Source organism: Bos javanicus, chromosome 18 (genome assembly GCF_032452875.1).
Source record: "Bos javanicus breed banteng chromosome 18, ARS-OSU_banteng_1.0, whole genome shotgun sequence".
In the NCBI taxonomy this organism is placed as follows: domain Eukaryota; kingdom Metazoa; phylum Chordata; class Mammalia; order Artiodactyla; family Bovidae; genus Bos; species Bos javanicus.
The window spans coordinates 39,735,107-39,758,876 of record NC_083885.1 but is presented as its reverse complement, the minus strand read 5'-3'; the positions used below and the strand labels follow the sequence as shown (position 1 = coordinate 39,758,876).

The 23,770-nt window shown below is 40.8% G+C and overlaps 1 protein-coding gene across 2 annotated transcripts; it reads right to left on the bottom strand.

Annotated features, from left to right (window-relative positions):
• Positions 1–973: 973 nt before the first annotated feature.
• On the bottom strand, positions 974–21,863 carry ZNF19 (zinc finger protein 19). 2 transcript variants are annotated; one of them, XM_061387833.1, is made up of 5 exons: positions 21,589–21,859; positions 18,916–18,979; positions 16,182–16,308; positions 15,524–15,637; positions 974–14,416 (listed from the first exon to the last, which is right to left on the bottom strand). In XM_061387833.1, exons 1-5 carry the CDS (start codon positions 21,801–21,803, stop codon positions 13,329–13,331), a joined length of 1,608 nt encoding a protein of 535 aa, XP_061243817.1. In that variant the 5' UTR covers positions 21,804–21,859; the 3' UTR covers positions 974–13,328. The 2 variants fall into 2 exon arrangements, with proteins under 2 accessions (XP_061243817.1, XP_061243818.1); XM_061387834.1 differs by lacking the exon at positions 15,524–15,637 and having other exon boundaries at positions 21,589–21,863.
• Between the last annotated feature and the right edge of the window lie 1,907 nt (positions 21,864–23,770).

Sequence of the window (23,770 nt, the reverse complement as noted above, 5' to 3'; positions counted from 1 at the left end):
AATACTCAATTTAAGCTCAGCTACTTCTTGTACAAGGGCTTCCCTTGCAGCTCAGCTAGTAAAGAATCCACCTGCAATGCAGGAGATCCTGGTTCAATTCCTAGATCAGGAAGATCCACTGGAGAAGGGATAGGCTACCCACTCCAGTATTCTTGGGCTTCCCTGGTGGCTCAGCTTCCCTGGTAAAGAATCCACCTGCAATGTGGGAGACCTGGATTCAATCCCTGGGTTAGGAAGATCCCATGGAGAAGGAATACTTCACTCTAGTATTCTGGTGTGGAGAATTCCATGGACTGTATATCCATGGGGTTCGCAAAGAGTTGGACAAGACTGATCAACTTTCATCTTCACTCTCAAAGCTCAGCTACAAGATTCTTGACTGTGTTAAGGCCTCTGATGGCTATAGCTGAGTCCCAGCATCCTGCTCAACTTAAAAATGCCAGAAGCATGAAACGAGTGAGCATGGCTGATTAATCATTAATCTATTGAGGTGTATTACTGAAGGGGAAAGAGTGGGTGATTTTAAGTGAGATAATCTTGAAGTAAGAACCAGATGCCAGATATAGTTCATTTATAGAAATCCTAATGCTTCACTGGCCTAGTACAAGGAAAGAGGCACATTTTTGGGTGGGCTGATGATTTATCACGGCTTGATAATTATGCTCTGCCTAGTAATTATGATAAGCATGATGACTGGGAATGATTAGCTTTATGTGATATGCATGATTAAAAAAATATGTCCTGTGCAATATTAATCACTTCAGTTACCCCTGTGAATGTTTGTGGGGACTGGAACCTAATGTGAGTTGAATTGTTAATGTGTATGTAATATCAACAGGCTGATGTACATACTTATATACATAGGATACATAAATGATTCATGATTATACATATCATATACTATGCATGAGAAGGCATATATATTTATTTACATTAGTGGAAGGGCACAAAATGCACAAAGCACACCATAATATTAGTTTTTAGATGTCATTTTTAAATACTTACACAGTACTTAAAGATAATGTAAAATGTTCCGTAAGCAAGTTGTTCAGGGAATCGTTGAAGTAGAGTTCAGCTTTGGGTGTTGATGGAGGGCTGGAACATCTTCCTTGAGTCTTAGGGAAAAATGTTATTTTCCTTTTCTGTTGTAGAAGAACAAACTAATAAATACACTACAAAGACTCTTCATTTTAGGAGGTTCTCTATAATAATGCTTGTTAGTGGTATAAGGACTACAATTATAGGAAAATGCAGAACAGATCCTCTTTGTCAAATGATAATAAATGAGTGATCAACAGTTTGTCCTCCAATTCATGTCACTGTTAAGAGGTCCCCTACAAGTATGCTGTTAATAGATCCCCTACAAATACTTTGGCCACCTGATGCAAAGAACTAACTCATTGGAAAAGACCCTGATGCTACGAAAGATTGAAGGCAGAAAGAGAAGGGGATGACAGAGGATGAGATGGTTGGATGGCAATCACCGATGAGATGTACAAGTTTGAGCAAGCTCCAGGAATTGGTGATGGACAGAGAAGCCTGGCGGAGAAGACAATGACAACCCACTCCAGTTCTCTTGCCTGGAAAATCCCATGGGCGGAGGAGCCTCGTGTGCTGCAGTCCATGGGATCGCGAAGAGTCGGACACGATTGAGCAACTGAACTGAACAAGTACTCAGGATAAACACTGGCTAAGAGGTTATTATGTTATACTTCGTTGTTTTACTATATGAAGTATTGGGACCACTGATAAAATTAGGAATGAGATGGTTAATGCTAGTACACCTCGTATTTGTTGTAAATGGATCACAGAATTGCATATGAAAATAAAAAATATCATTCTTATTTGATGTGAGGGAGAGCAGTGAGGAGATTGAGACTAGTATTAGTAATATTAAGATTAGAAATAGGAACAAGGCACTCAAGATATCTTTAATTGTATAGTATAGTATAGATGAAATGTGATATTGTTCATTCAGGATGAGATCCATTTTGGACTATTAGAGCCTGTTTCATGAAGGAATAATAGGTGAAGAACTGCTAAAACTGCAATAATGAAACTCTGGGCTGGATGAAGCACAAACTGGAATCAAGATTGCCGGGAGAAATATCAATAACCTCAGATATGCAGATGACACCACCCTTATGGCAAAAAGTGGAAGAATTAAAGAGCCTCTTGATAAAAGTGAAAGAGGAGAGTGAAAAGGTTGGCTTAAAGTTCAACATTCAGAAAACAAAGATCATGGCATCTGGTCCCATCACTTCATGGCAAATAGATGGAGAAACAGTGGAAACGATGGCAAACTTTATTTTGGGGGGCTCCAAAATCACTGCAGATGGTGATTGCAGCCATGAAATTAAAATATGCTTGCTCCTTGGAAGAAAAGCTATGGCCAACCTAGACAGCATATTAAAAAAGCAGAGACATTACTTTGCCAACAAAGGTCCATCTAGTCAAGGCTGTTTTTTCCAGTAGTCATGTGTGGATGTGAGAGTTGGACTATAAAGAAAGCTGAGTGCCAAAGAATTGATGCTTTTGAACTGTGGTTTTGGAGAAGACTCTTGAGAGTCCCTTGGACTGCAAGGAGAGCCAACCAGTACATCCTAAAGGAAATCAGTCCTGAATGTTCATTGGAAAGACTGATGTTGAAGCTGAAACTCCAATACTTTGGCCACCTGATGCATAGAGCTGACTCATTTGAAAAGACCTTGATGCTGGGAAAGATTGAAGGTGGGAGGAGAAGGGGACAACAGAGGATGAGATGGTTGGATGGCATCACCGACTCAATGAACATGAATTTGAGTAAACTCTGGGAGTTGGTGATGGACAGGGAGGCCTGGCGTGCTGCAGTCCATGGGGTCGCAAAGAGTCAGACACGACTGAGTGACTGATCTGACTGACTGACTGACTGCGCTATTTGATAGGGCTAGTAGATCAGTAAATGCATTGTTAACAATTTTGATTAATGGGTGGGATTTAATTAATGTTGGTCATTAGTGTTACTACAGTTGGGACACAATGATTTTTCAAGTCATTGGCTATGAATACATTGCATCTAAGACTAATGATGACACACATTATATTTGCTTTAAGTACTATTTTGGTAGTTTTGTAGGTTTTTCTTCAAACCCTTCACAAATTTATTGTGGGCTTGGGTATTCTAGATTGAAAAATTCCATGGACACAGGAGCCTGGCTGGCTACAGTCCATGAAATTGCAAAGAGCCAGACACAACTGAGCACACACTTCTATGGGTTAATAAAGTGGTTGTGTACTGTAATAAATTTTGGTGTATTGTTTTGTGCTTAATGATTTTTAAAATTTGTTTAAGGGGAATATGTTTAATAGTTTTAAGGGGAATGTTTAATACTGTTTGGTTATACAACAGCTATGTCTACTGAGCAGTATCCTGAGGTTTGAGATTCTAATAAAACCTTCTTACATATACTTCTTTCATGTTACGATAGAAATGCAAATTAAAACCACAAAGTGACATCCATTCACATACAATAAATGGTTATAATCAAGAACAAACAAAGATGTTGGCAACAATGTAGAGAAAATGGAACCTTTACACGTTTTTTGTGAAAGTGTAAAATGGTGTGGACAATATGTACAATAGTTTAGCATGTCTTCAAAAAAGGTAAAGTACAATTCGAGTTTGGTTTAAGAACTCCATGCCGAGGTATATGCCACAAAGAACTGAAAACAGTTGTTCAAACAAAAACTTATAGATGAATATTCATAGCAGCATTGTTGACATTGGCCTAATGGTAGAAATAATTCAAATAACCCATCAGTGGATGAATAGATAAGTGACATAGGGTGGATCTATAAAGTTCCATATTATTCTGCCATACACAGAAATAGAGTAAAATGGTGCATCTGCTGTGGAAAAGAATACAGTATGGTGGTTCGTCAAAAACATAAATTAATGTATGATTTGTCAATGCCACTTCAGGATATACATCCAAAAGGTTTGAAGGATGGAGTGAAACAGATATTTGTACACCCATATTCACAGCAGCATTACACTGGCCAAAAGGTGGAAGCAACCCAAGTGTCCATGATACATGAACTAATAAGCAAAATGTGATATATACACAAAGGTATATTATTTAGCCTTAAAAACGAAGGAAATTCAAACACATGCTACATCATGTATAAGCCTTAAAGTCATTATGCTAAGTGAAATAACCTGGGCATAAAAGGATGAATATTATATGATTCTACTTCTATGAGGTATTCAGAGAAGTGAAATTCAGAGACGGTAGAATGCAGCTGTCAAGGGTTAAATGGAGTTAATGTTTAATGGATGCAGTTTCACTTGGAAAAACGTAAAAAGTATGGGAGATGGATGGTGAGGACACATTTGAACAATGAAAATGTAGTGAATGTCATATAACTATATACTTTAAATGGTTTAACTGGTAAATGTTATGTTCAATAGATTTAATCACAATGGAAAATGTGACTGAAGTATTGACACAAGTTACAACATGCAGAACATTGAAAATACCCTAGAAAGAAGCCATATAGAAAAGGCCACCCAGATCATACTCGTCTTGGGTGCTTTAAATCCATCAAGGTTGTGAAAATGAAAGTCTCAAGATCACTTCCAGAAAAAGAAAACTGGACAGAATGGAAAAAGACATTTTCATACTTTGGGACAAGTGGTAGAAGTGGGCCTGCAGATTGTATCAGAAGGTAAAAATCATAATGATTTCTCATCCTGGGGTTACAGGGGCGTTCCCCGGGACAGTGTCCCTTTGGGGGGTAAAACATAAAGAAAATTATCATTTAAACTGGCAAATGTGGCAAATCAGTGATGACTGGGAAATGTGAAGTGAAAAGTTGCTCCGTCATGTCCAAGTCTTTGCAACCCCATGGACTATATGGTCCATGGAATTCTCCAGACCAGAATACTGAAGTGGGTAGCTCTTCCCTTCTCCAGGGGATCTTCCCAACCCAGGGATAGAACCCAGGTCTCCCACATTGCAGGTGAATTCTTTACCAGCTGAGCCACAAGGGAAGCCCAAGAATACTGGAGCAGGTAGCCTATCCCTGATATCATGAGCTACCAGGGAAGCCCAGGGAATGTGAACCTTCAGATAAAGAATACATTATACTGCTACTTCAAGTTTTCTATATGTTTGAAGTTAGCAGAAAGTAAATAACTTTTCAAAACAAACACGTCATCTACTTTTCTGACACAGTATTAAGACATCAAACATCATGATAGGTGCCAAGCCCTACCCACATTCAGCTCTCCTAAAATGGTTAAGCTAATTACTCTTATAGGAATCCAAATATTATTAAGAGGTACTGTGGGAAGATTATATTAGTAGCCACTATGTCTTGGGTGTTGTGGATGACTTAGAATGTGGTAGAAATAATGAGATTTTTGAATTACAATTTTTCACATCAAACTTCCAAAAGTTACAAGTAATACATAAATTTAGTAAAGCTGTATAATACAAAAGTAATACACAAAAGTCAGTTGAGTTTTTAACACACTAATAAAGAAGTATCAGATAGAAAAATTAAGAACAATCGCATTTACAACTGCATCAAAAAGAAAATATCTAGGTGTAAATTTAACGAATGATGTGAATGAAACACTTGCAAAATGAAAATTGGAAGACAGTAATAAAGAAACTGAAGAAGAAATAAACAAAAACATTCCATGATTGAGCATTGGAAGACTATTGTTAAAACATTCCACCAGCCAAAGCAGTGTACACATTCAATTCAAACACAATTAAAATGGCATTTTTCACAGAAAAAGAATTAACAATTCTACCATGTGTGTAGAACCAAAAAAGACCTGAAAGAGCCAAAGCGATTCTAAAGAAGAAAGCACAGCTGGAGTCGACTTACTCCCTGACTTCAAATTACACCACAAAGCTTCAGGAACCAAGACAGTGTGGAATTGGCACAAAAACAGGCACACCCACCAGAGGAACAGAACAGAGAACCCAGAAGTAAACTCAAGGACATACACTAGGATCAAGTCCCCTCAATAAACTGATGCCCAGGAAACTAGATACTACACACCAAAGACACTGGAAACTGTCCACACCACACACAAAATTACCAAAAATCCACAATTTTCCACATCAAGTCCTTTTCTGGCTCCTGTGAAAATGGATCACTGCCCCCCACCCAAGAGTCAGCCACATACAGGAAGCTTCACCACACTTTTTCTTTGCTTTTTACTCCTGCAGCAGTGCCTCCCAGCAGGTCTTGAAAACACTGAACTCCTGTCTGCACATGTGAGTGTGTCTTGAGGAGACTGAACTTCTGTCTGCGTTTTAACTCAGCCAGGCACAGTTTGGAAGTCAAAGCCCTGGCGAATCCTGAGACAACCAAGCTCCTGTCAGCTGCATGGAATCAAGTCCTCCAGATGAACATGCAGGTACCTCAAAAGTCAGAGAGGCAGACTTGGCTCTGCCTGCTGGGAAGTGCAGGCTTCATCCACTCAGACCTTTCAGTTGAGGCCCTGTGCCCATCTGAGAGGTCTGATGAATCCACTAAGTTTCAAAACTCAAATTCCATGACAAGCCACAAATGGAAAGAAAACGAATTTCAAAACACTTACCTGATAAAGGATTTGTACTCAAATTATACCAACAACTATAGAACAAACAGCCCCATTAGAAATGGCTTTATATCTGAACAGGAGACCTACTTGGCCAATGAAGATAGTTAAGTGAAGTGAAGTGAAGTCGCTCAGCCGTGCCCGACTCTTTAAGACCCCATGGATAGTAGCCTGCACCAAGCTCCTCCATCCATGGGATTTTCAAGGCAAGAAGTACTGGAGTGGGTTGCCATTTCCTTCTCCAGGGAATCTTCCCAACCCAGGGATCAAACCCAGGTCTCTCACATTGTAGACAGACGCTTTACCCTCTGTTCAGTATCACATACCTTTAGGGAATTACAAATTAAAACAATGAGGAAGTACTGTACAACTATTAAAACTGCTGAACTCAAAAAAAAAAAAATGATACCAATTGATGCAAGTGTGAGGAACAACAGAAACTATCCTTCACTGCTGGTGAAATGGATATACAGCTACTTTGCAAGACATTTGGGAAGATTTTTGCAAAGCTATACAAATCTCACTATGGAAAACAATATGGTAGTTCCTTAAAAACTTAAAGTTAATATATCAATTTCACTCCAGTATAAATACCCTAAATATTTGAAAGCAGAAACTGAAACAGGTATTTGTACAACCATTTCATAGCAGCATTATTCACAATAGACAAAGGTGGAAGAAATTCAACTACCCACTGAATGAAAATGAAGATATGAAGGTGAATGAAAAACAAGATATGGTACAAATGAACAAACACAATGGGATATGATTCAGCCTTTAAAACTAAAGTAATTCTCAAACATGCCACAACGTGGATGAAGCTTGAAGTCACCACACTAAGTGAAATAAGTCAGTCACAGAAATACAAATATTGTACAATTCCACTTACACAGATATCCAGAGAGGACAAAAATAATGTGGTTTCCAGGGGCTGAGGGCACCATGTTAACAGATAGTTTTACTTGAGAAAGATAAAGTTCTGGAGATGGAGGGTGAGGATATTTGTACAACAGTATAAAGGTAGGTAATGCCACAGAACTGTACACTTAAAATGTTTAAATGGTAACTGTCATGTTATATATTTTTAATCACAATACAGAAAAATGAATTAAGTACTGATAATTGTTACAATATGGATGAACACTGAAAATGTTCTCAGTAGAAAAAAAGCCATATAGAGAAGGCCACCCAGATCACATGTTCATCTTGTGGGCTTTAAATCCATCAAGGTTATAAAAATAAGGGAAAATCTAAGTAATCATTCCAAAACAAGAAAACTGGATCAGAACAGAAAAAATTATTTTCACACATTTGGACAACTGTTAAAAGTTGAAGTGGGCTTGTGGATTAAATTATAATGTGGGAACCACAGAATTTCTTGATTGGAGGGTTATGTGTCATTCTGAGGAGAGAATTTCTGTTGTGGGTAAAACATACTAGAGTATTCTGTGTGAAGTGGCAAATGTGAATACTTTTTACTGCTATGAAATTTTGTTTGAAATTATTAGAAGGTAATTTACTTTTCAAAACAACCATGTCAATACCATGCCAGAAAAACAGAAGACCTTAACTCTGTTATAAATGAGACTTACCTAGATCCAGTTTAACCAAAGTTGTGATATTAACTGGCCTTGTAGGGGCCACAAGTTAGTAAGACATATCATAAGAAGATTACATTAGGAGCCACCATGTCTTTGGTATTATGGATGACCTGAAATACAGTAGAAACAGTGGGATTTTATTTTTTTAATAATTTTTAAAATAATTTATTTGGAGGCATCAGGTCTTAGTTGTGGCATGTGGGATCTAGTTCCTTGACCAGGGAACAAGCCTAGACTCCCTGCATTGGGAGCAGAGTTTTAGCCACTGAACCACCAGGAAAGCCCAAGAGTGGGATTTTAGAATTACAATTTTCCACTTCACTTCACATTAAAAAAAAATTGCTGGAATAAAATTCAATAAAGTTGCAAAATATAAAATTAATATATAAAAATCAGCTAACTTTCTATGCACTAATAACGAACCATGAGAAGGATAAATTTAAAAAGCAATCCTACTTATAACTTCATAGAAAAGAAAAAAAAATCTAGGATAATTTTAACCAAGGATATGAGACTCCTACTTGTACTTGGAAAACTATAAAGCCCTGATTTAAAAAATGAAAGAAGACATAAAAAATAGAAAAATATTCTGAGCTCATGTACTGGAAGAATTACTATTACTAAAATGTCCATTCTACCCAAAGCCATCTGTAGATTCAATGCATTCTTGATCAGATTTTCAAAGGCTTTTTTCATAAAACTAGAAATAATCATCTTAATATTTGTATGGAACCACAAAGGACCCTGAACAGCCAAAGAAATCCTGAGAAAAAAGAAAACAGCTGGGTCAGAAGTCTGCCTCCGACTTCAAACTGTATCGTGGAGCTAAAGTAACAAAAACAGTGTGGAACTGTCACAAACACAGATGTGCAATAAAGGAAAAGAATACAGAGCAAGCCCAGCAAAAAACTCACATGCAGATAGTTAATTCATGAGAACAGGGCCAAGAACATACAACATGGACAGTCCCCTGAAAAGAATGGTGTTAGGGAAACTAGACACTATACACCAAGTAATTAATTAGAAAACACACGTGATGAAATGAATATAGACAAACTTTATAACTTACACCCAAACTTACCCCAAATTGTCCACAGACAAACTTAAATTAGGAAACTATAAAAATTCTGAAAGAAAACATAAAAAAAGGAATCTATATGACCTTGGATCTGGGGATGACTTTCACACACACCACCAAAAGCCTATAACAAAAAAGTTAATAATGTGGATTTTATAAAATTAGAAACTTCTATTCTGTGAAAGATCTTATTCAGAAAGCCAAAGACAAACCACAAATAGAAAGATGTTTGCAAAACACATATCTAGTAAAGGATTTGTTCTCATTTTGTCCTAAGAACTCTGGAACAAAAAACCTCATTAAAAATGGGCAAAGATCAGAACAGACTCCTGGCCAAAGAAGATATGCAGAGCAGACATAAGCACACAAGAATACACTCAACATCACAAAAACTGTTGTTGTTCAGCTGGTAAGTCGTGTCTGATTCTCTGCAACCCCATGGACTGTATGTACCCCATCAGGCTCCTCTGTCCATGAGGCTCTCCAGGCAAGAATACTGGAATGGGTTGCCATTTCCTTCCCTATCACATACATTGCTGCTGCTACTGCTAAGTCGCTTCAGTTGTGTCCGACTCTGTGAGACCCCATAGACGGCAGCCCACCAGGCTCCCCCGTCCCTGGGATTCTCCAGGCAAGAACACTGGAGTGGGTTGCCATTTCCTTCTCCAGTGCATGAAAGTGAAAAGTGCAACTGAAGTCACTCAGTTGTGTCTGAATCTTAGTGACCCCATGGACTGCAGCCTACCAGGCTTCTCCGTTCATGGGATTTTCCGGGCAAGAGTACTGGAGTGGAGTGCCATTGCCTTCTCCGTCACATACCATTAGGGAGATACAAATCAGAACGTGACAGTACTGCACATCTATTAGAACTGCTAAACTTCAAAACATGACAATAGCTATTGCTGGAGGGGGGAAGAACAGGAACTCTACTTCTCTGCTGGTGGAGTACAGGTACAATCATTTTGGAAGACAGTTTGGAAGTTTTTCCTTTAACTAAACAAGTCCTAGCATGGATATAAAAATCAGACCTCCAGTATTTAGACAATTGTTTTGAAAAACTGTGTTCAAACTGCCATAAATTATATACATCAGCTGTATTCATAATGGGTAAAAGCTTAAAGATATTAGGATGTTCTTCTGTAGATGAATGCATAAGCATATTGGGGCACTGACATGTGAAGGGCAAGAGCATATGCACCCCAAATATGCCTGTTTAATGTAAGAATTATTTTAGGCTGATTAATTTTTTAAACTGCAAACACATATCTATAAATCCATCAGAAGTTACCTTTTTATGAGGTCATTACAGAGGGGGCCTCAGCCAAGAATGAAGAAAAGTATAGGGAAAATCATTTTTCCCATCCTACATAGGCAATGGAATAGTTTAGCTATTCAAAGAAATGAACCACAAACCCAAGCAGAGACAAAGATGACTCTACATATATATTGCTAAGTGTTAAAATATAAAATAACATAATGCAGGAGACAACAAACAAAATAATTTATTTGGGGTCCTAAGAATTGCTATTCGGAAGACAGATTGAGGTAACCCTGAAAGTGTTCTTGGTGAAAGGTTCTTGTTTTATCCCAGAAAAATTCAGAGATAAGACAGAGAAATCAAGGATTTATTTAAGTTAAAGTACCCTCCCAGTGGGAAGAGCAGACAGGCTCAGGTGAATAGCTGCCCTGAGTTTTTTTGGCAAGCCAGGGATGTGGAACATAATATTCACTGGGTTTGGGGGTCAACTTATCTGATTTTTATCGCAGCACCATCTTCCTGGAGTAAAGAAGGACTTTTGTCCTTATTTAGCATTGATCAGAAATGTCATGGCATCAGTGCAGGATGGACACTTATCTGCAAGGCTTATTTTATTGTAATGAAAGCATAATGAGCAAAAGGTTACTTTCAGACACCAGATATTCCTGCATTTCCCCACATTTCTTTGTTCTGCCTCCAGGATACTTATCTCCAAATGTATGGCTTCCAGTATGGAGGTTCCAAGGATCCCCCTCTCCTCTGCACAAGATGCATAGCTTCCTGCCATCTGGCCCATGCTCCCCTTTCTCTGCTCACATCTAGCTTTTTTTGTTGTTTAGCTGCCCAGTCATGTTCGCCTCTTTGTGACCCCATGGACACAGGCTCCTCTGTCCATGGAATTACACAGGCAAAATAGTAGAGTAGGTTGCCATATCTAGCTACCTTCCTGTTTTAACAAAAAGATTCTGGAGGGAGAGACAGGGACTTTTAAAAACAAAAGGCAATGAGGCTGATAAAAGTGGCCTGGCGACAGTCATGACTGACTTTGTTGGAAATCTGGAAATGTTTGTCCTTAAAGAATCACCAGTTGTTTCAGGGTAGAGGTAAAAAAAAAAGTTGATAGATTTTCATGAAATACAGTATAAGAAGCCAATAAGTAAATAGGCTGTCATGAGTTTCTGGCAGATGTGCTGAAAGACTTCAACAGGTGAAAGACACAAACAAAATAAACCCTAAAATATGGAAAATACAAACAGACCAACTGACCATCCTCTGGCCCTTTCTCCCTGCTAGTTCTCCTCTCAGTGTTCTGGGACATCAAGAAATTAGGGAGAGCTGTCTGGCAGCTCCCCTTAGACCTGACTGCTCCTAGTGTCTCCACCTCCCCTAAACATGCCCCACCCATCAGAGGCACCATGCCAGAGGAAGCCTCAACAATCAATGATCCTGATGTGTCAGGGCTTTTTTGATTACAAGGGACTAGACACACTCAAGTGAAATAATTATATTATAGATGATAGAAAGCAATCTTTACAAGAGACAAGTTGAAGAGTGGGTTCAGAAGTGTCAGATCCAAGGGCTCACATAGTGTGTGACCTGGCCCCTCTCTGACTGTCAGTCCTGCTGAGTGCCTTACAGTGACTCCACTCAGGCAGTCTCTCACCCAGCACCTCCAGGATGACACAAGCTCAAAGTCCATTCTACTGGGAATGGTTTCTCCTTCACTAGGGTTCCATGAAAACTCATGACTTGGAATGCCTTTGGCCTGGCTTGGATAATATTCTCACCCTCATAGCAATCAGAGGACAGAAAATGGAACTGGCTAGACATGCATCATATAAGCATCTTCCAGATGGGTGGAGTGTGGGGTCAGCCCTCTGATACTGTCTGGACTGGAAGCACGTGAGATGTAGCTCCTTAAGGAAAGCTGAGGTGCTGTACTTGGACATGTGGACAGATTCTGGCTTGGTGAAAGTAGCAGATCCCATTGTACAGCACAGAATCTGAAGCACAAGGTAAAAAGAGATTTACTTAAGAGTCGGTGGCTACAGCTACCTGTCAAATGCTCTTGCTATCCAGCCACAGCAAGTTCTTCCATTTGCTGAAGAGCAAGGATGATGATGGTGGTAAACTCCAGGCTCCAGCCTTGAACATCAGGTTCTTGCATCTCAAGAGACTGGCTCAGAACAGGTCTTGTGCCCTTGCAAGGCCCACAGACCTGTCTTGTTCCTGGGAGGTGGGAGCTCAGGTTTCAAGCCTACCCCTGGCCACATTAATCAACCACTCCCCCAAACCGCTCATTTTTCCAGCCTCTCCTCCCTGTGCTACAAAGAACAGACACCAAATGTAAGGAAATCCTTGCTCAATGAAGAAATGGGAGTTTCAAGGATTATTCAATACCATGGAATTCATAACTGGCAGGCTTTCCAAAGTCCACATGGGTGCACATGGTTCTCCAAACACCAGGAAGCCTGTGAAACCATCCATTAGGAGGCTGCACTGTTCACATATCTTTGACTCTTAAAAAGTACAAATGCCAAAAGTTTGCAACTGGAAGGTGAAAGGATTACAGGGCCACAGTCTGCTGTCTGGTTGCTGTGGCCAGGGCCACGCTCAACATTAGGAGGGTTATTAACTCAGTCTGGGATTCTAACTGGACTATCCTGGGTCATCTACTGACATATGAACCAACAGCTATAGCTTGAGGGAAAGAATCTGCAGCTAAGCTGGGCCTGTATCACACATTCTACCCAAGTGGAAGATGGAAGGCAAAGGAAATATAGTGTACTGTTACCAGTAAAAGGGGGTAAAAAATTCTGGGAGCCCAAAACAACCAACATCCAGCACAGGCTTCTCTCCAGGGTGAGCACAATCTAGCTGGGAAGATGTCCTAAAGGTTTTTTCATACTTGACATATTCACAGGATTTCTTTCTAGTATGGACTCTTTGATGCTGAAGCAGATTTCTTTTGCTAGTGAAGACTTTTCCACACTCATCACAGGAGGTCTCCTGAATATGGATTCTTAGATGCCTTTTCAACTGAGCCTGAGTACTAAACACTTTTCCACAACATATACAGTCAAAAGGTTTCACCTCACTGTGGACTCGCTGGTGCCGAGTTAATTTTGTATGGAAATTGAAGGCTTGCCCACATATTGTACAAGAGTAAGGCTTTTCCCCTGTGTGAATACGCTGATGCTGACTAAGATGAGAAGTCCTTCCAAAGCTTTTTCCACACTCATTACACTCATATGGTTTCTCTCCAGTGTGGATTTTCTGATGTCGCAGAAGTGGTGAATTACCAACAAAAGCTTTTCCACACTCATTACATTCATAAGGTTTCTCTCCAGTGTGAATTCTCTGGTGTATAATAAACTCAGAACTACTGGTGAAACCATTTCCACACTCCCTACAGAGATAGGGTCTGTCCCCACTGTGGATTCTCTGATGCCTGATCAGATTTGCATTATCATTAAAGGCTCTCCCACACTCTTCACACTGATAGGGTTTCTCACCGGTGTGGATTCTCTGATGTCGAATTAATGAAGAATTGCCATTAAAGGCTTTTCCACACTCATTACACTCAAAGGGTTTCTCCCCAGTGTGGATTCTCTGATGTCTAACATAGTAAGAAAAATAGCTGAAGCATTTCCCACACTCCTCACATCTGAAGGGCTTCCTATCGTAGTGGATTCTTAGAACCTTTCCTCTAATATTTTTCACTGTGGGGATTTCCTGGTGTTGCTCCAGTTCACATGTTTCTAGGAAGCTGCTTTTGTTAAGAACATTCTTCTGTGGCCCATGTGACATCATCAAGTCTCTTTCTTCAGAAATTCCCCATGTTGGTGTTAACTCACTGTCCATGTGGGTCCTGGAATCTGATATAACAAACAGAAAACAAAAATGCCACCTAAGAATTATAGCAAAAACAAAAGAATATTGAAAATTATAGTGGTTCCCCTTATCTGCAGTCCCTCTTTCCATAGTTTCAGTTTCCCTGTCAACCACAATCCAAAAATATTAAATGTAAAGTTCCAGAAATAAATAATCCTTAAGTTTTAAATTGTGCACTGTTCTGAATAGCATGAAACCTAGCACCAACCTACTCCAACCAGATGTAACTCATCCTTTTGTATATGCTACCTGCCTATTAATAAGTAGCTGATTCAGTTATCAGATAGACCTTTGCAGGATTTCAGTACTGGTATTCAAGTAACCCTTATTTTACTTCATAATGGCTCCAACATGCAAGAGGAGTGACACTGGCAACCTGGATATTCTCTTACTGTGTCTAATTTATCACAGGTATGCATATATAAAAAAAGACATGATAGATACATAGTTGATTTTCTGTACCCAAGAAAGCAGACCCCACAGTTACAAAGGTCCTGGAGTCAATCCCCTGTGGATACCCAGGGATAGGGTTTGATACTACCTGCAGTTTCAGGCATCCACTGGGGATCTGAAAACATATGCCCCATATGTAACTATCCTTGGTGGCTCAGTCAGTAACGAATTTGCCTGCAATGCACGAAACCTGGGTTCAGTCCTTGGGTTGGGAAGATCCCCTGGAAAAGGAAATGGCTACCTACTCTAGTACTCTTGCCTGGAGAATTCCATGGACAGAGGAGCCTGGTGGGCTACAGTCCATTGGGTTACAAAGAGTTGGACATAACTGAGTGACTAACACTTTCACTTTCATAACAGAGATTTTAGAGATTACTAAACTCCCAACATCAGCCTGCTGTTCAGATAAGGCTAATAAAATCAAAGTGTCAAATATTTACAGGTAGAGAACAGTTGACAAGGAAATAGATTTGAGAATTATGAGATGCATTAATTGGAAATATGTGGAAAAGAGTTATGGTTGGTGGAAATGGTTTCATATTTGGCTATTTTAAGAAATCATGTATTTAAATCCTTCCCAGCATGGTTCATTTAAAACATACTGCTCTGTAAAGCTCTATAGTCACTGCCTCACTTACTTTTATAGATGTCTCTGGTACCCTGTGCAGGAGGATTATCCTGTGTCTCCAGGCCCACAGGCAAATCCCCTCTCTCTAGAAGTGAGATTAACGCAGGTTTGGGAACTGGGTATCCTGAAAAGGGCAGAAAATGGCACCTGTCAGTCCTGTGTCTGCTGTGTCAAAAGAATGAAAAGTTCAAGACTCTCAGTGAGACTAGAACAGATCCACAGTAAAGGGCTCAGGACTGGGGAAAGCCAAGATTTTTGCTTAAGTGGAAAATAAGCATTTGTGATCGCTTCCTAAAACTAGACCCACGAGTAAGTTAGTGATCCTGAGGGACATATGCAAACAAAGGGAAGGGGTCATACCCTTCCCTAGACTACAGGGAGACAAAAGTAAGGCGAAAACTTATCTAACAACAGACACTACTTACCCTGCAGAGGCCCTGGGAGGATGGAGCATACTCATACCAGGCGACAACAATTCCCTACATTGGGACCAAACTGACCCAAGACTTACCCAATACCTCTCAAGTGGGTCATTTGGTCTCAGTCCCAGGACCATGGAGGGTATAAGAGATAACTCCCCACTTTCCACACCACACCCCTGGCTGATAAGGAGGAAAAAAGGAAACAGGAAAGCACAGATCTGAGTACCAAGAGAAAAGCAGCCTTACCCAAGGATGTCAAGCTCCCATAGATCTCCAGCATCACACTTCTGTACAGGGCCCTCTGTGCAGGAGAAAGGCCAGCCCATTCTGTCCGGGTGAAGTAAACAGCCACATCCTCAAAGGTCACTACCTCCTAAAACAAGAGGTTCCTGCTATGCCAGAGCCAATTCTCTGGCTCAGAGTGTGGGGCACAGGGACAGGGACAGTGAGCTGATTGTTAAATGACTGTTGCTACAACAAAAAATCTGGAACTTCTCTCACTAAAAGTTAGAGCTTCCATTTGGACACAAAATTTAGTCTCATGAAACATAACATCATGTTTTGAAAACCCTGGAAAGTCTCCCATGAATTAAAATCCCTAGAGCAAAATCTCTTTGATTCTATAAAACTTTCAATCTTTTATTGTTGCACCTACAAGCTAACAGTTAGCTTTAATCTCTTCAGACACCTACTCAGAAGTGACATTGGAGGACCAACCTGTTCCCCTTCATTGCCCCATGTGCCCAATCAATCCATATGCTCCCCACGCATGCTCATTCTACCCCAGACCTCAAGTTCAAATGACAGGAACAGAGTCATGGTTTGCCCTGATGACTGGCCTCATCCGACCCTCATCTCCTGCTTGAAGAAGGGGTTGTGCAGCCTGTGCTCAAGAATGTCCAGCAGAGAGAACTCAGTGCTGCATGGGACAGTGTATTCTGCTTCCAGATGGGTTTTCCTGGGAGAATATGCTTCTGGAATCAAATTGCTGCTGGGTAGTTCTTTTAACTGCTTTTCTTCATACACCTCCAAAACAATCTGTAAATGTTTCTGTCAACTAAGTATCATGCTTTTTCAATAGCCACCGTTTCCCATCCCTGATGGCCCCACTCTACCTTGCCAGAAAGCTCAGGATCTGGCTTAGAATTTTTATTCATTCCCCAGACTTTGGTATCAAACTTGGTTTCCTAAATATGCAGGGAATGCCCCTCCACCTTTTAATACCTCAACTTGACTCTGCAGATCTCGTCAGCACTGTCACCATCTAACACCAAATGAATCCACTCTATCTGCCTCCTGCCAAACTGGCTCTATCTTCATGTAACTAACCAGCACAGAGAGTGAAAGTGTTGTTTCTCAACACAGAAGTAGTATGAATTTCATCCCAGTCTCCTAAGTTAGAAATTTGAGATTCATCCAGGACTAATTTGCCCTACTCACTGCTCATTTCCAATAAGTAGTCAGTAATCAAATCCTGTCAATTTTATTTTCTAAATATTTCTGGAATCGGATTCCTCTTCACTATCATACAATCAGTTCACTGGTACCTGCTAGGAATACTTAACTCCAATTCTAGGCCTGTCCTGCATTGAATCCATCCTCAGCCAGCTATACAATCATGGACTTGTAAGGACAAACTGACTCAGTCAACTGAATGACTTCCTTGAATGAGTCATCAGGAACTACAACAATGGTTCTCAAGGTGTGGTAGCCCACCACACTAGCAGGATCACCTAGGAACTTGCCAGAAAGGCAAATTCACAGGCCCCATCCGAGTCCAATCTGTGCTTTCATAAGCCCTCCAGGTGATTCTTATGTGCACTAAAGTCCAAGAATCCTGGACTACAGGATAAAATCCGAGCTCAGGAAACCAAGCTCTATCAGGTAACAAATGATGAGGGGAAAGCACAAGACTGTACAGATAAACTATCTAGGAAGCTCTGCAAACAAAATCTAAGAAAAGGAATGATAAACCCTGAAGGAGGTCAATATAAAAGATGGGACAAATGGAAGATAGAGTAGCCAGAAAGAGTCAGACTCTGAAAATGGTATCAAGCGAGAACAGAGTCAACAACTACTCAGCAACCTAGAAACTGAGTGGTCAGGCTTGTGACCCGGTGATACCAGTAACTGACAACTTTTGTAATATCAGAAGATGGGAGCAGCAGGGTAGACAATGTCAGGCAGAGGGACAAGCCAGATATCAGAAATCCAGGACAGGGACCTGGGATATGGTTCATAGATGCTGAGTTAGTAGATAAATAAATCTCAGAAAGAAGGAAATAGTTAAGGAACACCCAGCAATTCATCAGTCTCAAAAAGTGAAATCAACTCAAGAAATCAATTTCCTTATCCTATATATGTATTTAATGTTCACTTTACAGATGAAGTTAAGGTGCAAAGAAGCTAAGTGACTGGCTCAAGGCCACAATGTCACAGAGGCTTTATAGGATCCCTAACTTCAGGTGTTTTGTCCTAGTGCAGATTTTTCCTGTCATAGGCCCCTGCCTTGATTAGCCAAGTCAACTTCTGAATAAATGGTACAAGCTCCCTTCTTCTTGTCTTCTTCTCACTACTGCTCTACCCCTGCTTCCCAAAAACCTTGTGGTCTCCCTGATCTTGATTACTCCCACTGTATAATGGACACCTACAATGCCAATCTGAGTCCCTCATTCTCACAGGGCCCTCTGCAGGAGGAACCACTAAACCTGGGAACCCACTAGCTCAACAGAGATCCTCAGAGTACAGGAGACTATCCTTTTGCATCCCTGGACACTCTACCCACCCACTGTTGCTGGACTTCTGGCTGCTCATTCCCGCGTCATCAGCTTTCCCCCAGCATCCAGTCCTACTGATGAGAATCAACAAGGGTCTTCCGATTGCTTAGGCTCTAAGACTTCTTGCCAGAATCATCTCTCTCATCCCCCTCTTTCTTCACATCAGATCTCTCCAAGGCTGACCTGAGGGAATCACAGCTCACCTGGTGCCAGACTTTCAGGGGCATGACAGCCATTATTGAGCTCTCTCTCAATGAAGGGCAGGGGCTGAGGGAAGAAGCAAAGAGAAACAAAAGTGAGCCAATCCAGAAAAAGGCTCTTTTTTAAAACAAATCTGCCAATAACAGCAACAACCATTTACTAAATGCCACTGAGTAAATGGTATATGAATATTTCCCCACAATATGCCATGAGGTTTGAATTCTTAGGAAATTAAGATTTTGAAAGGTAAGTAACTTGACCTTGGGTACCAGAGCTTGTACTCACCAACATCGTGCAACACTGTCTGTCCTAAGACATGAGAACAGGGGAACACGAATACACAAAAAGCAAACAAGCAAGACATCAGAAAACTCAAAGCAAACCCTGTAAGAAGCAACCTAGATCTTTATTTTTAAAAATAAAATTTTACTGAGAACATAAATGGTTAAAAAAAAAGAAATATGTTTTTGGATGATAAATATATATCCACTCATTCAATCACCTCAATAATTCTTTAAACCTTTTCTTTTTCCCAAATAAGAAAACAGTCTTAAGAGAATAATTTTCTCTATGAAGGTCACTCAGCCAGTGGATGGATGAACTTGGATCCCAAACCAGATGGGCCTGATTTCCAGAGGCCAAGCTTTTAATAACTACATCAAATTGCTTCCAACAGTAATCCCAACAGGATTTTTTCTTTTAGAACTCAATAAAGGGATTCTAAGGCTAAAAAAACAGATAAAGGTAGCCCCCCAAATCAGAAAAATCATCTTAGAGTAAGGTTTCCTTTTCTTGATCTTGGGGCACACATCTTTTTCTGTTCACCACCCTCTTCTAGGACCCAGTGATAACCAGAAACCAATTAGCAAAAGACCATGAAAAGACCACTTCAACAGGCAAAAATGTCTGGGTCATCACTTTAATTATATCATCCCCTACAGATCAGATCAGATCAGATCAGTCGCTCAGTCGTGTCCGACTCTCTGCGACCCCATGAATCGCAGCACACCAGGCCTCCCTGTCCATCACCAACTCCCGGAGTTCACTCAGACTCACGTCCATCGAGTCAGTGATGCCATCCAGCCATCTCATCCTCTGTCGTCCCCTTCTCCTCCTGCCCCCAATCCCTCCCAGCATCAGTCTTTTCCAGTGAGTCAACTCTTCGCATGAGGTGGCCAAAGTACTGGAGTTTCAGCTTTAGCATCATTCCTTCCAAAGAAATCCCAGGGCTGATCCCCTACAGACACTTTGTATTCTTGTTACGCAGTCATATCCTACCAAAAAGCCAGGATTTTCCCAAATGAAATTCACTGCATGTGGCCATTTCCTGCTAGCCTCATCTGCCACACTGGCCTTTCAGCTTCTCTATTATGCTAATTTAGGACCTTTGTACCTGCTGTTTCCTCTGCATGAACCACTCTTCTCCAACCTTTAGAACCTTTGTAACTGATAGACTGTGTGCAACACTTTTCAGAAGTTGGCCCTCTGTTCATATAGGTAACTGCCAGCTCACCACAGCCTGTCTCTACAGACCAGGTCAGGGCCCCTGGCTACACACTCCACTAGCACTGTATTCTCTTTCTTGTATACCACCTCTCTCCGTTTAAGACACTGTGTTTTCTTTATCCAACATTTATCACAAACTTATTTCATTCCAGGCCAAGTGCGAGACACAGGACAAACAGTAGAGAAAGAAGGGTGTGATCCCTTCCTTCACGGGGCTTAAACTAAAAGAAACACAAATAAGAATCAAAGATCCTCCGAATTAGCTTTAAGACCACAATCGTGACTAGTGACAGGGATACCTTATCCTAGATGCGGAAGCTTAAGAATAGGAATTACTCAAGTTGAAAGGAAAATCTTTCCAAAGTTAACAGTATGTGCAAAAACATGTTCTTGAAGTGAAAGTCCAAAGAATCAAGGGGAATGTGCTTAAGACGAAGGTGAAGTTGTAAGAGATCAAGTCCTGCAAGAACTTGTGCACGTCAAGAATGATCGCACTGGATTAACAGAGGACTTTTAATTAAACTGAAAGGTCCCTGGGAGAGGGGCCCACGGCCCTCTCATTCGCAGCTGCATCTTGGGAACCTAGAACAGCAACTAGCATTTAGCGGCTCAGTTAGTAGTTGCTAGCCCAGGGAGAAGGCAATGGTACCCCACTCCAGTACTCTTGCCTGGAGGGTCCCATGGACGGAGAAGCCTGGTGGGCTGCAGTCCATGGGGTTGCGAAGAGTCGGACACGACTGAGCGACTTCACTTTCCACTTTCAAGCATTGCAGAAGGAAATGGCAACCCACTCCAGTGTTCTTGCCTGGAGAATCCCAGGGACGGGGGAGCCTGGTGGGCTGCAGTCTATGGGGTCGCACAGAGTCGGACACGAGTGAAACGACTTAGCAGCAGAAGCAGCAGCCCAGGGAGCAGGGGAGGCTGTGGCTGTGTGAGATCAAACGGCGTCTTCTTTTCATCCACAGCCTTACACAAGGCGGCCACTAAGGACTGGGGCGAAGGCACCGCGGGCTGGGGGAGACTGGCCGGCGGGCGCGTTAGCTCCCCGGACCAGGTGGCGCCGCCCGACTCCCTCCACCTGGACACGAGGGATTAAGCGGACAGCCTTCTCCAGGGTGAAAGGCGTGCTCCCAGCAGGCTCGCTGAGGCGACAAGACCCAGAAACTCACCTCAGGAAAAGGGCAATATGTGGTGTGAGCAGAAGTGCGTCACTACGTCGGCCGTGGCACCCAAGTATCGCGAACTTCCTCTCTAGGAAGCCACAGCGCACGTCTCTGTGGTCCCTGGCTTTCCTCTCCAGGCGCGCGACTTTAACGGGCGACATCAAATAGAAAAGGCTTATCGTTAAGCTAATCTCTAGCTGAAATTTAGAATTTCCTTCCATTTTGTGTTGGCGAGGACCACAACAGTATCAGCAGTGCTGACTTTGTCAGCAATAGGAATCCTACGTTTTCATATCACATTACAATTGCAGTTATAGGGGAACTTCGGTTTCATGCACGATCATTTTTGCCTTAGCCGACCAAAAAGTATTTAAACTGTTTTGTTGCAGTGTGTATATTGATATGATTTGACATGATTATGTCTTTGCTGCTGAAAACATAATGGTCAGAGACAGAATGCCTTCCCTCTAAGATTGGCAACAAGGCAGGTATGACAGCTCTTCCCACTATTATTCAACATCTCACTGGAGTCCTAAAGTGCAGAAAGGCCAGAAAAGGAAATAAAAGGCATAGAGATTAGAAATAAAACTGTTAAGATTTGCAGAGGACGTTATTATCTACATTAAAAAAAAATCCAAAGAAAGCTACAAAACTGCTAGAACTAACAAGTGAGTTTAGCAAGATCACAGAGTTAAAGGTGCAAAAAGATAAAACTATGGAAACTGAAATATGCAGCAATAAAATTTCCTGTACTACAACTCCAATAAAATTTTTTAAATAGTACCATTTACAACAGCACAGAAAACATGAAATAGGTATAAATCTAACTAAATATGTGTAAGATACACATGATGAAAATTATGATAGAAGAGATGAAAGAACACCTAATAAACTGAGAGAGATCCTCTGTTCACTGATTGAAAAACCAGTACTAAGATGTCAATTATCCCCAAATTGCTCTATGTATTTAAAGCAATCCAATCAAAATCCCCAGCAAGACCCTTTAACAGAAATCAACAAGCTGATTCAATTCAATTGTATGTCAATCATTTGATAGAGCTGAAAAAAAGCAGTGGAGAAAGGAGGGGTTTCTTAGTAAACTATGCTGAAACATTTGGATATTACAATAGGAAAAGAAAATAAGATTCTTCACGCCATACTAAAATAAATTCTAACAAGGGTGTCCAATTTCACCACTATTATTCAACATAGTTCTGGAAGTCCTAGCTACAGCAATCAGAGAAGGAAAAGAAATAAAATGAATCCAGATTGGAAAAGAAGAAGTAAAGCTCTCACTGTTTGCAGATGACATGATATTGTACATAGAAAACCCTAAAGATGGTATCAGAAAATTACTAGAGCTAATCAGTGAATTTAGCAAAGTTGCAGGATACAAAATCAATAGACATAAATCATTTGCATTTCTGTATCTAACAATTAAAAATCAGAAAAATTAAGGAATCAATCCCATTCATCACTGCAACAAACAATTAAATATCTAGGAATAAACTTACCTAACCTGATCTGCCTCTTGAGAAATTTGTATGCAGGTCAGGAAGCAACAGTTACAACTGGACATGGAACAACAGACTGGTTCCAAATAGGAAAAGGAGTTTGTCAAGGCTGTATATTGTCACCCTGCTTATTTAACTTATATGCAGAGTACATCATGAGAAACGCTGGACTGGAAGAAACACAAGCTGGAATCAAGATTGCCAGGAGAAATATCAATAACCTCAGATATGCAGATGATACCACCCTTATGGCGGAAAGTGAAGAGGAACTCAAAAGCCTCTTGATGAAAGTGAAAGTGGAGAGTGAAGAAGTTGGCTTAAAGCTCACATTCAGAAAACGAAGATCATGGCATCCGGTCCCACCACTTCATGGGAAATAGATGGGGAAACAGTGGAAACAGTGTCAGACTTTATTTTGGGGGGCTCCAAAATCACTACAGATGGTGACTTGCAGCCATGAAATTAAAAGACGCTTACTCCTTGGAAGGAAAGTTATGACCAACCTAGATAGCATATTCAAAAGCAGAGACATTACTTTGCCAACAAAGGTTCGTCTAGTCAAGGCTATGGTTTTTCCTATGGTCATGTATGGATGTGAGAGTTGGACTGTGAAGAAGACTGAGCGCCAAAGAATTGATGCTTTTGAACTGTGGTGTTGGAGAAGACTCTTGAGA

Coding starts and splice junctions, on each gene's coding strand:
- ZNF19 (XM_061387833.1), bottom strand. CDS start 21,803: ATGGAAGGAAATTCTAAATTTCAGCTAGAGATTAGCTTAACGATAAGC. Junction 16,309..18,915: donor CCCTGAAAGTCTGGCACCAG/GTGAGCTGTGAT, acceptor CTCTTGTTTTAG/GAGGTAGTGACCTTTGAGGA. Junction 15,638..16,181: donor TGGGAGCTTGACATCCTTGG/GTAAGGCTGCTT, acceptor TGCCCTTTTCAG/GATACCCAGTTCCCAAACCT.